The sequence below is a fragment of the Artibeus jamaicensis genome, unplaced genomic scaffold, assembly GCF_021234435.1.
Source record: "Artibeus jamaicensis isolate MK-2021 breed Jamaican fruit bat unplaced genomic scaffold, CSHL_Jam_final contig_471, whole genome shotgun sequence".
Classification (NCBI taxonomy): Eukaryota; Metazoa; Chordata; class Mammalia; order Chiroptera; family Phyllostomidae; genus Artibeus; species Artibeus jamaicensis.
Genome location: NW_026521850.1, coordinates 7,821,199 through 7,844,000, shown reverse-complemented (window position 1 = coordinate 7,844,000; position 22,802 = coordinate 7,821,199). Strand labels below are relative to the sequence as shown.

Here is a 22,802-nt window from a genome sequence, read left to right as displayed (position 1 = left end):
TTTCTGCAAAGTTTTAAGTGAGTTTCTTTGAAGAGAGCTATTTAATGCCAATGATTGTAGAAAACATTTGTTCATAATTATCCAGACATAGACTGGAACAATGCTGAAACAAGAGCAGCATGCAAAGATGTATTTAAGGACTATCATCCCAAAATGCTGCTAAAAGCTATTAACCAGTATGTGTTAATTGCCACAGCATTCATATTAATTTTCACTTCAGGCTCGACATTGTGGAATATTTCCCCTGATACATTTTAAACAAAGTTTAATTTAAGGAACTGCTTCTATCAACACTTATGAAAATTAACAGCCAAGCAATTAGCACTCATGAATTATCCCTTCCCCCATGCTCTCCACAGCTTCCCTGTTAAAACAGTTTCAGAAATGGTTACTTTCTAACAAGTTAACATCATTGAAGTCACAGTTGTCTATATGAACTAGAAGTGGTTCTGCCTTTTTAAGCACCTGTCAAGGCAAACATTCTCCTTAAGTTTAGGGTAGACTTTAAGTCAATAAGAAAGATATTTAACATTTTAGTAAACTGTCAAGCAATTACTAATATGGAACTGCTTTCTCACCTGATGTTTTAAAAAAAAGAACAGCCATTCTCCCAAAAGAGAAATAAAGGAAGCAATTACTTGACTTAAGCTTCCACTTAAAGGTAAAGGCCAAACCCCACGGGCCTCCCTGGACTTCAGCAGACAAACCGCCTGCCCCCCGTCCGCTACACGTCTGGTTTCACGACGCTGCTCCGGCCGCCCGACTGCACGGGCACATTTCCTCTCACTCCATCCTGTCAACAAGCTAAGTAAATAGGAGAAACAGCATCGATGGCCCCGCAACCCTCTACAGAGAGGAAGAGGCAGAAGCGGGGTATTTGCTGAGTGCTTCCTACGGCCACATGTCTTGCTAAACAGGTCTTATGTCAGTTACTCCTTCCAAGGAAGACACACTGTCGTCACCTCATTCCACAGAGGAGGACGGGGACTTCCAGAGGTGCAGTCCTGGACTGAAGTTACGCCCTAAGTGGAGGAGGCAGGATTCAAACTCAAGTCTTACCACAAAATAGGACTGCTTACAAACCAAACGACGCTGCTCCTTGTTGTTCTAGGTGCTTCATCCCACAGCATCATTCTAGCTGATGATCTACCAGTCTGTGAAGAAGGAGCTCTACTCTCACAGGTGAAGGAACTGACAGTTTGGAGAGGTGAAAAACACCTGACAGAGATGACTGGCACCATTTCTTTGTAGTCATGGTGTAGACAGGAAACGGGCATTTGAGCCTTTGATGGTCTATTGATGATAGTATTTGCAAACTCACTTTACCCAAAATAGTGCTGATGACTGGCAAAAGCTTCTCAAGTGGTAAGACATGGGAAGGAAAGGGTTGGGCACTTGAAACATGACTTCATTTGGAGCAGGGAGAGGGGCAGGGCAGCAATCCACATGTCAGGTGACTTAAATCAGGGCTGGGCGTTCACTGCCATGGAGCCTACTGCCGCTCCCCTCAAAGCCGGTCCTGGCCATGCGCACTGTTTCCCACACACAACGATGGCAGGACTGGCATGAGAAGTTTTCTGACTGTTTCAACCTCTAGAACCGAGGTGTGGTTTTGTTAGTGAAGCCACTCAGAGGTGCCGTTTTCACTGAGCCCGCACGGTTCAGGCAGATGGTGAGCCTGGTTTTGCCTTATCCAACCAAGCGTTCCCTAAAGCGCCTTGCAATCTATCCTAGACATTTTACATTTTTAAAATGATCAGTAAACAGACTTATTAATACTCTATGGATCGAAAACAGGTCACAGGTAGGACCACCAATTTTCCAAAGAAATAATATCAACATAATAATAAACCTGATCAAAAACATTGTCAAAATTACAACAAAGCACATACCTAAGTATGTATAGCCTTCCCCTCTCAATTGTATGCCTTCGAGAAATTAATCAACCACAATTAAAAAAATACATTATTAACCAAAAATTATTCAAAAGAAGTCACTTTAACTTTGCACAACAGGACCAACGACAATCCAGTCTGCACCAACTGTCAGACATTGGGTGCTGAGCTTAACCACAACTGGAAAGCTGTGTCAAAAACAAAATCCTTTTTCAAATCCAATACTAGCTTCATCTTAAGGAGTACTTCACAGCAGTTCGTCTCTTGAGGAAATATATAATTAAGTAGTTTTTTAGCATATTTAATTAGACCCCAAACTCTTCCCTGTCCCCTTCTCTCCCCAATTATGTATCATGTGCCCAAGAGACCTGAGCAACTCAGTTAATTATGTAAATAAGGCAAGCATTATTCCCAGGAAGAGCATTGTGAATATTTGTAGGGGGAAAAACAACATATTTTAGTGGCTTTAACAAACCTTTGGAAAAATAATAGGACCAGCAAAATACATGGGAAAACCTTAAGATTTGAGCAAAAAGCAGAGAGTTCAATGACAAGACGGTGAATCATTAAAAAAGGACATTCATTTCACTTCTTAAATATGAGCTGAATATAAATAAAATAATTTTAAGATACAACAGTAACAAAAATTTAGTGCTGAACGTCAAATGATTTATGGGGAGAATCAATCTGGAAATTATTAAAGTCGACTCTCCCAGAAAAGGCATTATCATCCCGGGGTTGACATGATCTTAACTCCAGAGGCAGCCACGGTGCTGTTATAACTACTACAATCCCATTATTATGCAATCACAAAATGCTAATTTGATCATTTTGAGGTGTTATTTGAATAGTCATTTTAATTTCTAGGTTACAAAAAGGCTTGACTCGACTATAATTCTCTATTAATCATTGAGATGTCACTGAGTATCATATTGATGCATTTCACAAAGATAAAGAAAGACTAATTTAATATGTACAGTACAATATCCTTCAAATATTAGCCACTTTCATTACATATCTGCCAAATGCATCAATATTAAATAATAGATGAGAACAAGGGTTTAATTGTATTTTAGCAATTGTAATATGTAGGATAATAATAAAATAGCATCTCATCACAAGAGAGACTTATATAAATCTTTCTTAATCAGTGTGTAATGGTGACTGCCCCTTGCTCACACTCTTTGCTGATTACAAATAGACTCGATATGACAAAAGCATCGAGGGCCTTACATGTAAACACATATCTAGCAAAAATAATTCCTTTGTGACTGAGAAAATGGCTTCTTTGTATTTAAAAAAAATTTCTCCTCGTGACTTCAAAACTCCATATATACTAAGCAGAGATCACAACCTTCTGATAAATTCAAACCTAAGTATTTATAAAAGAATCTGATGGTATGTTGATAATTCTAAAATATAATACTTTAAAACATCTGTGCTATCTTGTTGGCAGAAAAGCATGATCACATATTAATTATTCCAGCAATTACCTCCCCAAACAATGAGATGGTTTCTGGCAATGGAAGCAAACAAATTCTAACCATGTAACCTAACCCGATAGCTTCTCACATATCTAAATGAACCCACTGTAGTGCAGTATTTAAGGAAAAAACCCTCCACAGTCCAATTTACCATTTCTAGAGGCTGACATTTTTGTCCCCTAGGGGGACCCTTCCTTCTCTTTGCTGTATTCCACAAGAAGAAACAGGAGAAGGCAGCAGGGGCTGGTTAAAGACGAGCTTCACATCGGTGCAATAGCTAATTTACCAAAACTACTTTCAGATGTTTTTGGAAGGATTCTCTGAGCACATTAGTATCTGTCGGTTACTTATGCATCTTGTTTCCAATTCTTGCTCTCCTTCCCCACTAAAGTCGATAATCTCATATGCCGATAACCATACATGCTCACTTATGCCTATGGAATCGTGCTGCATTGTATGAGGTGAAGTGTTTTGAAGAGAAAACATCTTGCTCAAAGATGAAAACTCACAGAAGCAATATACAACCAGAACTTGAATACGAAAAATGCAAACATAAGCTATATGTTTATTAATTGCAATGGTGTTGAAATAAGACAAATAGTACACAACCACTCCAGGCAACAAGCTATCACTCAGCACCCCTCTGCCACAGCCAGACAGCAAACATAATGGCAATAAACATAAAAATCAACTGCTACTGTCTTCTGAAGGAGGGCCAGCTCAGCAGAGACACACAGAATGGCAGGGAATGGGGTGAGGGGACGCCAGGAACTATGCTCCAACTAAAAATAGTGGCCATTTTTCTAAAAGGAAAATAAACTAATGTTACAATTGCAAATTGTTAAACAAACAGAAAAAAAGTCTCCTGCATAGCAAGTGTCAAAGGAGATTCCCTACCATGAAATAGTGACAAGCAAAGCAATGGCCTAGAATTCTGAAATGAAGCTCTCTAACCTTAATAATTTTCTGCAGTTATAACAAAGGCTCGGACAAGACAATGCTGCCTCCCAGAACCACTTTCAACACAATTAGACCTTGATTCATCACAACCCAACTAACCCAAACCCTGAAGTACACTTGGGAGACAAAAAAGAAAAAAAATACAGACATATCTCAGGACTGGTTTCATCGTAATACTTCTGAACATATTACTATGTAAACAACACTAAACACAATTCAGACTGTTTCACATCTTCAGACTTAGGAAATGTGAGTGGCATTCTATAATTAGAGTCATTTTTTAAAACCCAGTATCTAATAATATTAATATTGCTATTATTATAATATTACCAACAACTCTACTCAATTGTGGTTTTACTTAAAGCAATTTTCAACCTTTTTCAACTCATGGCATACATAAACTAATTATATTAAAATTGTGCAGCACACCAAAAATATATTTTTTGCCGATCTAACAAAAAATAGATATAATTTTGATTGATTTACAAAAAAATAGTAATTACCTACCCTTTTTACTCCAAAGTGACTTTTTAAAAAATCAGGTGCCTATATTTGCATATAAGGATTTCTGGTACAAAGAATTAACCAATCAGACGCAACCTTATTATGCGATGGAACCAATAAGACATGAGTTTATTATATAAACTATATATTTTATGCTACAAAACAGGGCACTTGCACTGAATGGCTATTCTTGTGTTGGCTTGTTGACATTTTGTTTTAATTTGACAATCTAAGGGAAAAGAAGTCAGCGCTCCTACTACATGTTTTAAAAGTTCTTGTGGTACTCCAGTGCGGCGTGGTGTGCCAGCTGAAAATCACTGACATAAAAGGGACAGAGGTTTCATTTTTACTTACCTTGCCATCAAACTTGGAATACTCGTTAAAGGGGTTATTCAGTTGCAGCGGGCACTGCTCCAGGCGTACAGATAATATTGACTGCTTTCCAGAACTTGGAGGTTTCTCTTTGAGGGACTTTTTTTCGAACAGTGACTTTAACTCCTGGGCTGTGACACAAGAGGAAGATGAAAACATCTTTGTGATTACACAGAGAAACAAGCCTGTCCACCTTCCCTAAAAAGTCTTCTGTGCAACCTTAAGGAGGGACATATTCGTGTCTAACGTGTGCAAAACGCCTCGCACATACTTCAGCGTTTGTGCACTGACAAACACACAGGTCAGGACTGCCAGTTTAGAAGGGCTGGGATTTACGAAGGGGGCAGAGTCAGACAAACCAAGCACACAGCCGTTCTGTAGGAAGCACACTCAGCTGGAGGAGCTGAGATCCGCCTGGGCTTTGCCACTACCAGCTGTGTAATACTGGTCGATGCACTAAACCTTTCTGGGCTTGTCCAATTAGGTAATCTTGAAGATCTCTCCTGGCGCTAATATTGTCTGATTTTGAAATTCTAGTTCCTCAAGGTCAAAGTCCACATCTTAACCCTCTCACACTCTCCAATGACACCTAGCAAAAAAAAATCTAGAAGACAAAGCTAAGGAGTGGGAGAAGGAGAAAGAGTATTATAATAACAGTAGCGGACATTTACTGAGCAAGCCAAAGTACCTTGTTTATTCCTCTTAACAAGCCTTGAGGTAGGTACTAGCATTAACTCAATTTTGTCAATGTGGAAATTGAAGCTTAGAATATGTTGATTAGTCCTAGGCCACAGACACAACCAGTAAGTGCAGAGCTAGCTGTGAGCCCGGCCAGGGCTCTTGGCCATTAGGAATTAATGAACAAAGTAGACTCTCAATAAATTTTGTTGCATGAATCAATGAGTAAAATAATTATTGAAAGAATTTTGATTCAGTTATTCATTAGTAAACCAAGACAAGTTAGTTCTACATCTTCTTAAAGATCATTTAATTCTCTAATCTGAGTATCACTTATGCTAGTAGCTCGATGATAAGTACATGGGGGTTCATTATATCTTTTATTTTGTGAATTTTAGAAAATTTCACATATAGCTTTTTAAAACAAATCAATGTCAGACCTTAAATTCTGCAACGAACAGGGTCAACTCCATTCTAATCTTGAATAAAGCCAAACTGAACTGAGAGAAGTCAAACAGAACTCTGAAACGCTCTCTTAGAACTCTTATGAGTCCCTATAGATTTTAAGTGGCAAATTCTTTTTAAAAATGTGGCACTTGATTACCCAGTTACAGATTCTGAATATTTAAGTACATGTAATCAACAAAGAAATGTACGATTGAAAAAGCTTTAGATTAATGGTAGATTAAAGTGGCATTTTAAATATTAGGAGTACTATTCTACCTGTAATCTATTAACAATTTTATTGCCACATTTGGAAAGGAATGATCCTTTATGAAATATCTACTATGGGCCAGGAACAAGACAGAGTATCTTTTCGCCTTGGCCTCACAACAATTCCGAGACAGATTGCAGCAAACTGAGGTACAACAAACACAAGTAACTTGCCAAAGTTATACAACTGTTACCAGTAAGGTTAGGTGTGAGGTAATGATTTAACTCTTCCATTCTTAGACTAATTCTCAACCTTGGACATTTGCCCTCTTCTTCCCTCCTTGCTTCCCACACCACAGAGAAAGAGAACCAGCCCAGAGAGAACTGCACGCTCGCACCAGCACTCACACTGCCGTTCCTCCCATCACCGTGGGAGGGCCTGTGCCCCCATCTCAGGCCAGCCTCTCCTCGGTGTGCTAGTTCCCAACCCCTCTTGCAGACTCACTTCCCCACACCTCTCTTCCATTTTCAATTTCTCCCTCTTACTGGTTTAGTTACATTAGCATAAAAAGATACTTAAATACTGCTCATTAAAAAAATATATCCTCCTTCGATCCCATACTCCCTTCTAGTTACTATCCTATTTGTCTGCTTCTCAAAATGGTTGTCAACATGCTTGCTGTCCAATTCCTCTCCCCTCATTCACACAAACCCACACCAATCAGGCACCGGGACCCCACCAAGTCCCCAAGGTGGCTCTCCTCAAGGTCACCAATGATCCCTTTGTTGCTAAGTCTACTGGACAATTTTAATCCTCATCATCCAAGTCCCCTCCTCATCATCCAAGTCCCCTTGGTGGCATTGGACACAGTTTATCACTCCCTCCTTCTTGAAGCACTTTTTCCAGTTGGTTCCAGGCTCCATTCTATCTGGTTCTCATCCTGACTTTCAGGCCCCCCGTCAATCTCCTTGCCAATCCCTCTTCCTCATCTTCCCCTCCAGTCTCTGACATTCCCCATACTATTTGGACTTTTTCTTTTGTCTATCTGTAGTCATACCCTTAGCAATTTCATCCAGCCTTGTTTTGAATATCACTTACAAGAGGCAAAACTAAACTGTGGTGATGTAAGTCAGAACAATAGCCTCTGGGAAGTAACCCAACTAGAAGAGGGCACAATAGAATTTTCTGGGGTCTGGGAATGCTCTACACCTGATTAAGATGCTAATTGTCAAAAGTCATCAAACTGTGCATTGAGTATCTCTACTTTTCAGTACATGTGAAGTATACCTGAAAGCCTGAATAGTTACCTCTATGTGCTGATAATTCCCAAATGATTATCCTTAGACCTAAATACTCCTTAAAATTACACACTTACATATTCAATTTTCTATTTGACACCCCCACTGGGACACTCAGTGGGCACCTCAGACTCCGCACATCCACTCCAAACTCTTGGCCTTCCCCAACCTGCCCCTCTCACAACCTCCTCCTCCTCAGTTAATGGCAACTCAATCCTTTTAGGCCAAAGGGGCAAATAAATAAATAAATAAGAAAAAGAAAAACATCTTAAATTGTTTTTAGTAATGGTATTGTTAGTAATGACACTGGTATTTCTATTGTGGAACCTAATTTTCAGTGTAGGAAGAAAACATACATACACATACATTTTTTTAAAAAGTTAAGTAAACACTTTGTACCTTGAATTGAAATTATCAACATTAACTCACAATGTATTTTTTTAAATTATTCAAAAAGTTAATTTTTTCTGAGCTCTATGCTCTGAAAAGGCTGACAAGGTAGAGCACAGGTTGGGTCTCTTAATGCCACTGACCAGTAAAAGAATCAAGATTCTTTGGAGAAATGGCTGATTCCTGACTTGGAGGAAGAAAGGTACACAAGGAGTCTCAAACATCTTGTCATACATGAAAGCAAGGAAGCTATGAGAGAGTACTGAAATTGTGTCCAAAAGACTTAGAAGCCAATGTGCAAGGACTCACTAAACAAAGGGGCAATTTTTTAGCATAAAAAAACTGTAATGAATTAAAAAATACAAAATACGCTTTAAAAACCCATAATCTCACAAAGATAAAAAGGGGGGGAAACCTTTATCGTTTATCTAAATAGGATGCGAGGGGACTCTTTTAGTTCTGAAAACTGTGAGTGAAGGGAAAGAATCCGAATTTATCCTGACTTTACTGCAGGGACTCTATCTAAGGATAACCAAATAAGAGAGTAGGGAAACATCTTCCTTATATAAAACAAATGAATGAATGAAGAAGGACTGACGCAATCGGCAATCGCTATTTTGCAACTCCCAACAAAATAATTCATCTAGGAAATGCCCTTCAACAGCCATGAAAATCATCGGAGAGCAAGCTGATGGGAGTAACTTTATCATGGATAGACGATCCCTGATTCTGCCTCCAATCTTATCACAGCGACAAACAAACAAACAAAATCCATGCTTCCTAATGTGAAGCAATAGGAAATACAGATCAGCATGCACAAAACATTCTTACCAAAAATCAAACTTCAATCTGCGTAAATTTCTAGTAACTACCAGAATAGATAATAAAAAAGGACAGAGAAATGTGTTAAATAAGACCTGGGGGACATGATGAGCAAAATCCAGAAATGTAGGAAATTCTGTAGGACAAATGACCCAGTTTCTTCAACTAATAATTACAAGGAAAAATGTGAAGGAGAATCTATGGATTAAAAAGGAAATGAGACATGTTAACCAAAAACAATGTGTGGACCTTAGATCTTGACCTGTACAAATGAACTGCAAAAAAAAAGAAAAAGAAACATTGGAAACAATCGTGGAAATGTTTGATCATATTAAAGAATTCCTGCTAGTTATTTGGAGAGTGAGGGTATTGCAGTTTTCCTATGTGTTAAAAAAAACAACAACATGTATTTAAGGATGCAATTATATAATAACTGGGATTTGCTTAAAAATAATCTGGGAGGGGAAGGGAGGGGAGGTGAATGTATGAATGATTGGCCGTATGTCAGCTGCAGAAGCTGGATGACGGTTGTATGTGGGGGAGGGGGCTCATTATGCCATTCTCTCTACTTTTGTATGTTTAATATTTTGTATAATAAAAAGTTGTATTAAAGGAAATTTAAGCTGGAAATTTAAAAAGTAAGTAATATATCATATAATGACTCCGACCACAGCACCGCACCCAGAGTAAATATTAAATTCCAGATCTTCATGACCAAGTCTCCCGCTACTTACTCCTCTGATCCCACTCTTCCCTTGCTCACTCTCCCTGACCAGTAAGCACCCTTCCATGCTATTTCTCCCATACTTCAGGCATACTTGTGTCAGAGGACCTGTTCATTTGCCATTCCCTTGTGTCAGAACACTCACTTCCCAGTATCTGCCTGGCTCACTCTTTCCCTTCCTGCAGATCTCTGCTCAATCACTGCCTTCCCAGTGAGTCCTTTCCTGATAATTCTATATAAAATAGCAAACCCCCCCCCCCAATATTCTTTATGCCCCTGACCCGGCTATATTCTTCTCTAGGCTATTTATTCCATTCTGACATGTTATGCTTGTTTGTGGTCTATTTTCCCTGCAAGCTTCCAAGGGCAGGGATTTTTGTCTTGTTCACTGCTGTATCTTCTAGGCCTACAACAGTGTCTAGCTGTCCTTGTATACTGTAGGAGCTTAATAAACACTTGCTGGATGAATAACTCTGGACTAGAGAGGTAGAAAAAGTAGTTGTAGGACAGGGAACGGATCTGGAGGAGCAAGGAGAGAGCAGATGGGCACAAAGAAGCAAAGATAAAATAGGGGAGGCCATAGAGCCCTTCCTCCTAATTCCAAGCCATTCATAAGGTAGAGTTATATTTCTTGAGCTGTTCAACTTCAAGCTGCTCTTCATTTTTAACTTCACTTGCTTTTGTTATTTGCAACTGAAAAATCCCAACCAATATAAATAGTTGGAAGTCCCCAAGAAACTCAAAACTGAAAAAACAACAGCCTAAAAGTTTAAGTATCAGGTTTATGAGAAAGCACATACTACAGCATTTGGGAAGATAAGAATGTATTTCAGAACTAATAAGGGTTCATTGAGTGGCTGGGTACAAAACAGATATATAAAAATAGGCTTTTTGATGATAAGAACAGTAAGAAAATTATGGAGAAGATGCTATTTCACAAGGGTAACATGAAATACAAAACATGTAGAAATAACCTTAAGAAGAAGTGTAAAGCCCTGGCTGGTGTGGCTCAGTGGATTGAGCTCCAGCCTGCAAAGCAAATGGTCGCTGCTTCGATTCCCAGTCAAATACATGCCTGGGTTATGCACTGAGAAGCAACCCACTAAATGTTTCTTTCACATATTGATGTTTCTCTATCTCTTTTTCTCCCTTCCATTCTCTCCAAAAATAAATAAATAAAATTTTAAAGAGATGGGCCTAAATAACCTGACTCTGTTCATTAAAAAGAGATTAATAGGAAAAGCATCAACATGTAAAAAAGTGAATAATATAAATCATATAAGGGTTTTTCAGTCTGTGCTAAATATAACAGAGAGAAGTACTGGCTGGTTCAACAAAAGAAATGTAAAAGTGCAGGAACAAAACAGAGATAACACCAAACACTACATTTATATAATATTTGTACACATAAAAAATACAAAAAGATCATAGAAGGTATAATTAGAATTTTTCAAAAATATATACCCACATATGTAAAGTCTGAATAAATATATCAAAATGTTAACAGGAGTTCCTCTGAATGACACGACTGGTAGCTGATTTTCATTTTTTGACTGTTTTCAGATTTTCTATACGACTTTTTTTTTTTTTTTTTTTTTTTTAGTAAAGAGGCTTTGGTAACTCTCCTGAACCCTGGCCATACATAGCTGACACACAGAGAAGAAACAAGGAACGCCAAAGACTCCTCAACACTGCATGTTCCAGGAGCAGCCCCCTTCTGGCTTCAGTACGTAGAGTAGAGCAGAGTGGAAAGACCAGCAGCTCTGACGTAAGCCTGGCCAGGAGAGGATTTCTGGCTCTGCCAATTACTACTTATTAAGTAAGTGATTTGGAAAAGTTACTTAGCCTCTGGGCTCCAATTTTCTCACCTACAATATAGAAATATTACCAGCTAATTTGTTATATTTGCATGAAGATGAAGCAAACTTAGTGGCTGGCATGTTATCTATACCAGTAGTCTTCTAAATCCAGAGAGCTTCTGAAAAATACAGATTTATGGACTCCAACCTCTATCTACTGAACTCCACAGGTAGGACCCAGAAATCTATACAGGATGTCATTGTAATATGTACTTTTGGGTGTGTTGATTTGTATACAACCACTACATCTGGGAACTGTTGTTTTTATGTAACTGGGAAGTTACATAAAGAAAACTTCAGAAATATTCATAAATAATTGATATAATTATTGCTATAATTATCAATATAATTATTGATATAATTCAGTTGCAATCCACATTATTGTTTTGAGTTATTATTGAACTTCATGTGTAAGTAGCTTTGTCTTCCAACTAGACTTCAAACTTCTTGAGGATGGGGATCATGTGTCTTCCACAAGCGCCTAGCAGCACAGAGTCACTATGCACACAGAAGTTATGGAAAAAAATACCTGTTCAGTGACTCAATGAGTAAGAGTAACAGCTACTTGGGTAAAGAATATACCCAAACCATTTAAAAACAATAAAATTAAAAACACTGGGACCCTGATTTGACACTATTCCTGATAAAGCTTTCTTCTGATGACCATCTTCACATTTACTCATGCAGTTTCGGTTACAGGAATACTAAAAAGATCTCAGTCTAAGGTATTTCATTCATCATGAGGTCTCATGGCATATGGATCAGATGTTCATAAAGAACTTCAGGGTATGGACCAGATGGCTTCTAAGATCCCTCCCAACTCCTCTATTAAAAGGCTGCACTTATGCTGTGTCTTAAAGGACAGAGTGCATTAGAATAATTGTGGAAGAATGTTCTCATGGAGGTCATCATACTCATAATGATGATTCTTCTAGTGGGCAATGAAATAAAACAAAGATAAGAAAAACAATTATTTTAACAAAACAAACAGCAAACAGAATGCAAGAAGAAATAATTACCTAACAAAATTTCTCAATTAAGATCAAAAGGCTTTGGCCATGACATTTCTCGCCAAAAGACAGAGATGTTTGAGAGACGTATGCAAACAGAATGGCTGCTCGGTTTACCCAGGAGATATTTAGTGGACAGCTGGCTCCCCTTTTCTAACACGTTTCAGGATACCCAGAATGCCAAGCTGTGCTAATGACGGAACCCAGCTTAACACAGAAGTCAAAGACATTCCTTTGTGCACTGATGAGGTTCACTCCAAATGTCAGGAGTAACCACCAGGCGGGCTACTGGTCTGGCAAGAATCAAGGTCAACATTTCAAAGCATGAACAGGAAGATAAGGAGCTTTTCCAGAAATAAGATCATGGGATCAATCACTGAAATCTGTAAGAGGCAAAAATAAGAGGAAACAAAAGAGGGAGAAAGAAATAGTCATATATAATGGATAACGTAGTTAACAAATGAAAATAAAAAGGGGACTATTTATTTCTCCAATGTATTCTATAAAACACTAAACAGATGTTAAAGTAGATCAAATTTTAAGGGGTGAATGGGAGATACATCAAAATTTATTATACGTATGTAATTATTACATTACTAGATGTATCAAAATTTAAGTTGAACTTATTTCTCACATTTTAAAAGGGATTAATATTTGAGACATTCTATTCATCCTATTATTTACTTATAATTTTTTAAGACAAGGAAGTGAAGAAGACGAAACAAAGGGCAGCTGCAGAGATGGGCTTAAATAACCTGACTCTGTTCATTAAAAAGAGATTAATAGGAAAAGCATCAACATGTAAAAAAGTGAATAATATAAATCATATAAAGGTTTTTCAGTCTGAGCTAAATACAACAGAGAGAAGTATTAGCTGGTTCAACAAAAAAGAACAGGCCCTAGCTGGTGTGTGGTTCAGCTGGCTGGAGCACTGCCCCATTCAATTCCTGCTCAAGGCACATGCCTGTGTTGTGGGTTTGATCCTCGGTCAGGGCCCATACGAGAAGGTAACCGATCAACAGTTCTCTTTCACACTGATGTCTGTCTGTCTGTCTGTCTCTCCTTCCTTTATTCTCTCTCCAAAAGCAATGAAGAAATATCCTCGGGAGAGGATTAAAAAAAAAAGACCAGCCTAGAGAGATTTCTAATGTATCCAGAAGAATACAGTCCTGGCCAGGTAGCTCAGGTGGGCAGAGTGTCATCCTGATACGCCAAGGTTGCAGGTTTGATCCCCTGTTCAGGGTACACACAAGAATCAACCAATAAATGCATAAATAAATCAATTTTCCAAAAAAAGAAGAAGAATATATAGGAAAGCAAAGAAATGAGATATAAAAAAGAAGTGGGATTGCAGCTTCTAACTTACTCAGCATTTTTAAGGAACCATTAAGAAATCAAACCCACTGAGCACTCAGGTTACAAGCATCGTAGGAGAAAGCAATAACCACTTAAAACAGCATAGTTTAGCAGAAAGAGATTGGCCTTCAGATGCAGACAGTGCTAGACACAAAACATGGCTCTATACTGCACTACCACCACCTAGCCTTGTAACTTTAGCGAGTTGAATCTTTCTGAGCTTCCGTGTCATCTGTCTCACCTAATCGGTGTGATCTGTACACCTTATAAGATTGGTGCATTGGAGGTAATGCATGTGAAGTGCTTAGAACAGCACTAGATAGGTGCTGATGTTAATGTAATCAATCATTAATATTGTTAGTTTTATAATAGCATGTAGCAATGGAGTCAGTCAACAAAAATTTATTGGCCATCTATTAAATGCCAGGGTAGCACTGGGAGGTGCTGGAAGATACAGAAGACAGACTGCAGACATTTCTTTGAAAGAAGAAAAAAAGAGAAAGTCTAGGAAACATAATATAAACATTGGAAAATATTTCAATAGCATTTTATTTTGAATTTTTAAGTCTTCCCTTCTTACTGACATTGAAGCTTTGAAAATGTATATTAATATGTATTTTCTTAATATATTTATCATATGAACATATACTGCAAATGCTAATGATATCAGTAACATAATGGTTTTAGGGTAAAGGAAGAGAAGTAGCAATATGCAAAAAAAATGGTTGCTGGGGCCACTCATAAAGCAAGGTAAAGTCTGGGCTGGAACGGCCAGGAGGAATCTATAGCCCAGAGGCCCACCCAAATTATAGGTACTCCTTGGCTATAAGAACAAGGTACTGGCGTGACAGTTTGTACAAAATGTGCCTGCCCTGCACATAGCAATTCCTGTGACCCAGAATAAAGAGTGGCCAAAAAGATAAGACCCAAAGAACACCCAGCTTCAGAAGCCCAAGGCACCCAAGTGAAAAAGTCCAAAGTTCATAACACAAAAAGTATCTGCCCAGAGGATTTAAAAGAATGATTTAAAAATAAAAGCTCTTATACAATAATGCATACTAAATATATAAATCTCCAGTTAACAATTAAAATTATTTCCATTTACCTGATTGCTTAGAATTTCTTTCTTTCCACTGAATATTTTTGCATTTGATCTGGTTTTGTCTCTCTTTTCGAAGTCGTTCTAATCTTTGAGCTTGAAAAGAAATATTATAACTATAAGTTTGTCAATGAAAGTTTACTATAAACAGACATAATTAACTACCTTCATATGAATAAAGATGTTTTATTTGCATATGTAGGAAAAAGTCATAAAATTTTAAAGGTGGCACCCCTGAAAAGCAAATACCAACAAAAACATGAAAATATTCTTGATTTATAATTGAAATTAGAGGATATAAAACATTAATAGAGATCATAAAGATAGTATTAACATGGAAGAGAATAATAAAATGTGAAAACTTCTGTGATTAATATGACATTTCATTATATAAATCATTAATAACGGTCTTAAAGGAATTTTAATGCACAAATGAACTGAAGTGAATATTACATTACAGGAATAAAATTACTGTTATGAATTACTCTACCCGTTTCAAAAATTAAAGATAAATGAACTCAGACTAGACTATTAAAGTTTTAAATATAAAATCCTTTATCTAAAAATCATGAAAATTATAAAATGTCAAAGCTATATAAATTAGCATAGCTTTTCTTCAGTGGGCTGAAACAGTTTATAGGTAGTAAAATAAATGATTTGTATCTTTGTAACATTAGTCAAATCTTAAAAAGAATAATTTTTCTTATACAAAATTTTAAGATATGCTGAAAGTATTAAAAAGTAAATTCCCTGCTCACAGGATACCCCACAATCTTAATTAATTATTAGCATCTAAGTGTTATCTTAAGAAATTCCAACAACAATAACAGAGTGTCACCTAAAGTTACGCGTTTGTGATTATATTACCACAGGCTGACCACCCTCGAAAAATCAGGTGAACCATCTTTTAAACCAACATTGTCCAGGTACAGTAACAACGGCTGCATAAAGAGACCATGATGACAAAGAAAGTCACAATTAATGCCATCACTTGAAATTAGTCTCCTCTTGCACTTCCTATCTTGGCACATGCTAATAACAAATAAATAAGTAAATTTCTCTTTCAAGGTAGAAAATCGTACACTTCTGCCTTAGCACTGTGGTAGGAAAATACAAACTTACCTTGCCAGAAATTTAAACTATGCTGGCAAAAGCATTCTGACAATGTCACTGTATCTAACCAAATCCTCCTCCATTCAATTGCAAATAATAAATGTGAAGGGTAAAGCCAAAGCAATATAATCATGAAGCTCTCAATTGAGCAGCATTCTCCTACTGAAATCCATTCAACCTGTCACATAAGATATCATCTCAATAACCTACAAGGAAGTCAGTTTCAACTAGAGAACTGAGAATCAATGGTTCTAAATTATATTCAAACCTTCACTCAAATCCTATTTTGATAAAAGTTCCTTTAGATACTAGAAAAATGCTATTAATTATTTTCATCATGAGAACAAACTATTCTTTGTGGATGTCACAGAATGCTGAATTCTGAACCAAAACCTTAACATGCCTTTCCCTGTCAATTGTGTTCTGCTCTACCTGCAAAATGCAGTCTCCGTCAAGTGTACATTTGGAACATGAAAGTAAACATGTGAATATTTTCAATGTTCTACTACAGCTCCTGCCACTACTTTTCCTAGGAGTTAGCAGGCTACTGCTACTGATTAGAATATATTTTCTGATTTTCCCTGCCCCTCCCCCAAATCTCTTAGACTATCCTGTCATAGTAGAACTACCTTACATATTCTAAATAACTTAGCTAAGTAAAGGTCTTGGTTCATCACATTTCCCTTAAAACAGTTTCAAAAAAATATAAACTGGACAATGGGCAATGATAAGCCTTTAAAAGGTGATGACTAAATATCAGCTGAGCACTTTCATGCCACAAAGATCAAAGTGCAGAGATCAATTTAAGGAAATAAAGGGAATGTATGGAAAACAGGAGCACCTTTTCTAACCTCACACCCAGTGTAGTAATTCCTATTAAAACAGCCCTAATAAATATTCTGCTGTCTCCCTCTCATCCCCCATCCCTCTTGATCCCTGCAGGGGCAAGAACTGTCTCAGGCAGCATCTGTCCACTGTAGGTCAGCTGCCTGTAGGAAAGGTTCTGTATTGTGTCAACCTGAAATCTGCCTCCAGGCAGTTACCTGCTGGGACTGATGTTGCTCTGTTGAAGATACTCAAATCCACATGCCTTTCTACAGACTTTAAGAACAGAACATCCAACGTGTCTCCCCTAGTCAACTTTTTCACTAGCCCTCTTCTGTGTCTTTCTACCAGCGTCATTCCTGAGTCTCTCCTTTCACAGTTGTGGAGATGGGACCTTGCTTAGACTCACACTTGGGTGTTCATACACACGTGTTCCTGTTAGTACACAGAGCCTGAACCTAGTCCAACATAATGCATTGTTCTGTAAGACTGTTTACTGATTTAAAGCTCCGAAGACATGACTAAAAGGAAATGTTTATTACCTGTATTTGAGCGTCTTCTAATACCAAAGTCCCAACTTGAGGTAATATCGACTGACTGGGCATATACATAGCCCTGAGTCTCACCATTGCTTCCCTGAATTTCTGACCCACTGTCTCCAGGCATTGAAGGAGGATGAATCTTCTCTAGGTCAACATCATGATCAATGAGAACCATCTCACACATTCCTGTGTCATCACTGGTCACATGTGACTGTCGAATATGAGCTAGAATGATAGTTGGATTGTCCAAGAAGGCCATCCTTTCTGTGGGCCAATTTCCTTAAAAGGCTATTTTCTCCTCTTCATATTGTTTCACGGGCTCACCTACCTAGAAACATGATGCACACAGTGATATTTAAGAATAAAGCAGAAAATGACTGAATCATTTCGCAAACAAATTCAGAGTGGTAAAACGCTACCTTGAAAATCAACATTTATCCCTGTACCTAGGAGCTTAAAAGGATTAAGTCTAAGCTGAAAGGAAATGCTTATGTGCGCTAGGGGCTAAGGCTCTAGTCAATGAGAACTCCAGGTATCCAGAGAAGGTGACTTGCTCTCTTGCAAAACAAATAATAGTAACTCCATAGTCCACTTGAAGCATATAACTACTGTTAACGCAATAATCTGTCCTTTCTTTCACCCATACATATTCCATGCAGTCTTCTCATTACTTTATAAGGTGACAGAGGAACAACTTGTATTTTCCTCAAATGATGTGCTGAAGTACGAAATTGTATTTCTTCAGTTCATATTCCCTCCCCATCACGTAGTTGTCAAGTATCTAAAACAGCACAGACAACGCTTTCTGAGTCGCTAGAAATTTTACAAAATGTTCCATCAAAGTCATTTTGTTCAATAAATATATTTTTCTTTCTTCTGATTTAAGATAGCACTGTGCTTTAAAAATAAAACTTATTAATCAAACTTGTCTGTTACCAGATTAATTTCTTATTTTAGAAACCTAATTATAAGAACTGCTTCTAGAACCCTGTTAAAACTGCAGCGCTGTTTATTCTGGGAACAAGATGGTACCTCCTCAGTTCAATGGCAATATGTGACAAAGGAAATATTACAGAACAGTGGTCAAGAACCTAAGGCCCTTCAGGCAAAACCGGGTTCAGTCCTGTCGCCATTCCTTGCTAGCTCCACGCCCTTGGTGAAACAGCACTAGCCTCTATGCGCCTGCCTCCTCCCTCATTTGTCAACTGAGTCTCACAGGAGGCAGTAGCAATGAAGCGCTCAGAAGAGTACCTGCCATGAAACTAAACAGTAGCTGCTATTAATGATGGTGGCAAAAATATCATCACCAATTTTAGCTTTCATTTTTTGTTCAAAGTGATCCTAAAAACAAAAACAAAAACAAAAAACCCCAACAATTTGCCCTTCTTTAGTGAGTTCACAGAAGTTAAAACAAGCATGTGCCTCCTTTGGGACAGAGGACACTGCGGGTCATCTGAGTCACCTCCCTGCTTCTCTAAAACCCTTATGAAGTGCCAGGACCTGAAACCTGGATTGAACGTGCTCCTTCAAATGGTCCCAGAATTTACTTCTAGAAAGATCTGTAACACTAGATTTCCTTGCGGTTTGTTTCTTCTAGAAATGGAGTGTGGGGGAAATCTAGTTAAGAAATCATTATAGCTTACTCAGGTTTTAAAATATTTTGTCTGGTAACAAATTCTATTGACATCATTTGATGGATCTTGAAATAAAAATACGGCGATTAAGAGAAGAAAGTTTAACTGAGGAGCATCTCTAACCACATGAATTACATTAATCTTCGCTTTTTTCCTTTAAATATATTCACTGAGCACTTATTTTACACTGAGGTTAATGGGAAATGCCAAGGCTAGTAAGGATTCCCTGAATCAGAAAGTGGAGCCCTCATACAGGCACACTGTATCTCTGAACACAGTGGGAGTCTTCTAAGGGTCAAGTTTCTGAGACACTCAGTCTCAGAAATGTCAACGTCAGCCCGTCACTATATTAATCAAAAATACATTTCAGATCAAAAGGGAAACATTTAAACTTCACGTAAGAAAATAAAAACTTCTTACATAACCACAAAAAGATGTATACAACCAGAGAATTACTTATAAGGGAGAGTATTTGCTTTGTAACACAGTCACAGGATCACAGATTGCCAGCGCTGCAAACACCCCCGCAGCAATCCTGGTAAGAGTCTTCCCCGTAAAAGGAAGGCAACTAGCTGCCAGCAAGAGGAGCAGGCGCTTTCAACTTCATACTGAATAGTTCTGTCCTGTAAAAACAAGTGCTTCAGTGAAGAACCAACACATTCAGTGGGTGGGTGTTCTGGCACTAAAAAGGCAAAGGGCAAAGCAACAACAGTATAATGAAGTACACGCAACAGGATCTTTTCAAGGAAAATGAATTCGCTCCATCACCTCTTACGAAGGAAAGAGTTACAGGCGGGCAAACACCAACTCCCTAACTTCATCCTTACAGAACAGAGCCCTTAAAACACGCCAACACGAGCAGATATCTTCTCTATTAATACAGTATGACTTCATACAATGAGGAATCTGTATGATTCACTCAAGAAATATGCATTCAGTACCAGCTCAGATGGGGAACTCCACACAGGACTGCTGGGGAAACGTGCTTCCCACCTCCTATGACAGGGACTTGAGGATTCAGACTGTGAGTCCCACAAGGACAAGGGCTACAATACCACACCTTCTGGCAGCGAAGGATTTTACACGTCAGGAGTTCAAAAAATGTTGCTGCCTGACTTGCAAGGACTGTAGAGATTAGACATATATGAGCATGTCATGTGTAGGTGTGATTATAAAAAAAGGTTGCCTTTTCTCCATTAATACAGTTCAAGAGCTTCTCTTCATGGTGCCCTTTGAAACTGTCACCTTGGGACACTTCTCCAACTCTACTTTTCAAAACCAAAGAATGTGTTTTAAAGCACTTTAAGAGCAGCAAATTATCACCCGAAGCTATATTTAATTGCAAAGACAAAGATAAAAACAAGTTATTTCCTCTGATCAGTTGTGCAAAAATTAAAGATGCTTAAAACCTAATGATGCAGAGGTTCAGAAACATGGGACTTCTCAGGGGTCGGTTTGGGAAGATGGAAACGTTCTGCAGACAGATGAGGTGACGGCTATACAACGCAGTGAACGGACTTAATGCCACTGAACTGTACGCTGAAAATGGTTAAAATGGTAAATTTTGTTATATGTACATTTTAAAAATTTTGTTTTTTTAATCCTTACCAGAAGATATATTTATTGATTTCAGAGAGAGAGGAAGGAGGGGGGAGAGAGAGAAACATTGATGTGAGATAGAAACACCAATCGCGCCCTGGCTGGTGTGGCTCGGTGGACTGAATGCTAGCTTGTGAACCAAAAGGTCGCCAGTTCGATTCTCAGTCAGGGCACATGCCTGGGTTGCAGGCCAGGTCCCCGGTAGGGGGTGTGGGAGAGGCAACCACACACTGATATTTCTCTCTCACCCTTCCCATCTCTAGAAATAAATAAATAAAATCTTAAACAAACAAACAAAAAAAGAAACACTGATCACTTACCTCCGCTATGCACCCTGACTAGGGATTGAACCTGCAACCTAGGTAGGAGCCCTGACTGGAAGCTGAACCTGCAACCTTTTGGCAAACGGAACGAACTCTTAAGAACTGAGCCACCAGCGAGGGCAGTTTGTAAATTTTTTAGAAAATGTCTATGAAATGTGGGATTAAACAAAATTAAATGTTTTCTTCTTGCTGTTCACAGCACTTTTTCGAAGTTTCTAAATCATTAATGTACATTGTGAAGCTGCAAGAGTAAGAAATCTAGTAACCCAACATATTCCAAATCCCAAACTTGTTTGATTCCTAAACATTTTTTCCTCTATGGAAACCAAAATAAACTGATGTAAAATAGTTACCAAGACCGTCGCTTAGAAATGCTACTCTATGTGTGCACTTTCACAAACGCTGGTTCTTCAGGCCTTGAATGACTTTCCTGGATGTCACCAATCTTTGGCGCTACGACAGCTGGTCCTTTTTTTACGCCTTTAGGCTCCGGGACTGACAATAATTTCAGGCTCCAGGAGGTCCGGTCCCCTAAGATGTCCTTTCACAGAAGCCTTTCACAGGCTCTCCCACTTTTTAACTTCAGGTTCCTCAAAACATACAGAGTTGTTTTACTAAAAATGGAAGCAATGGGGACATGATACAGACTAGGAAGATGGTAAGAGATGTCCCAAGGTGGCATGACCATTTTTAATGCACTGGGTCTTTTTAATGGTGGGTCTTTTACATTTCATTCATTCATTCATTCATTCATTCATTCAACAAATATGTATTAAGTTCCTACTATATGCTAAGTGTGGTTCCAGGTACAATTTGGGTAGTATTACCACTTTACGTGATCATTTGTGTTCATTAACGGTCATGTAACTTGCCTGTGGTAACGTGGCAACTGCCTTAAGTGGGGGAGGAAAATGTTAGGTTTTAATGGGCATCGAGTCTCAATACAAATATATTTTAAATAATAACTTTATACACATACACCCTCCAAACTATTTGTAATAGCTAATGCAAAAACACAGGGTACAACACAATAAGAGTAGATAAGAAAAGTGCCAAAGAGGAAGTAACTCATAATGAATCATAAGCCAGTACCTGCCACAAGATCTTGTACATTTCCTGAAGAGAGATTCCAGAATCTCAGGAGCAAAAAGCAATTATAGCTAACCTTATAACAAAAGCTACATTTGTTCTTTCCTTTTTACATGGATTAGTGCATATAATGCTCAAAATAATCTTATAAGATAGGTACTATTTTTATCCCCATTTTACAGATGAAAACACTGACAGGTTAAGAACTGTCAAAAGCCAGACGGATAAGAACAAGAATCAAACCCCAGAGCTTGGGCTCTTCATCACCATGCAGACTCTCAAAACAAAGAGGAGCAAAGAATTATAATTGTAATAAACATGATTTTTTAAAATCCTGATATTGAGCTCTTTCGGTTCTGGGGCCTGTGAGAAACTTCTTCCATGGGTTTTTATGAAAGATTTTTTTTTTAAGATTTTGTTTATTTATCTTTAGAGGGGGAGGGAAGGAGAGAGGGAGAGAAATATCAATGTATGATTTCCTCTTGTGTGTCCCCTGCTGGGAACTGGCCTGCAACCCAGGCATATGCCCTGACTGGGAATCGAACCGTGGTTGTTTGGTTCCCAGGCCCGA

The 22,802-nt window shown here is 38.2% G+C and overlaps 1 protein-coding gene across 7 annotated transcripts in view; it reads right to left on the bottom strand.

The window, feature by feature from the left end:
- The window catches only part of MAPKAP1 (MAPK associated protein 1), a 217,448-nt gene that overhangs the window by 172,871 nt on the left and 21,775 nt on the right, over window positions 1-22,802 (bottom strand). For 3 of the 7 annotated variants that reach the window (XM_037160554.2, XM_037160699.2, XM_037160623.2), the window contains 3 exons: window positions 17,587-17,914; window positions 15,113-15,202; window positions 5,198-5,346 (listed from right to left, as the gene is read on the bottom strand). In XM_037160554.2, the coding sequence (XP_037016449.1) occupies window positions 5,198-5,346; window positions 15,113-15,202; window positions 17,587-17,845 (498 nt within the window). In that variant the 5' untranslated portion in view covers window positions 17,846-17,914. The remainder of the gene's footprint in view (window positions 1-5,197; window positions 5,347-15,112; window positions 15,203-17,586; window positions 17,915-22,802) is intronic. The other 4 variants (XM_053667681.1, XM_037160776.2, XM_037160837.2 and 1 more) reach the window with 2 other exon arrangements.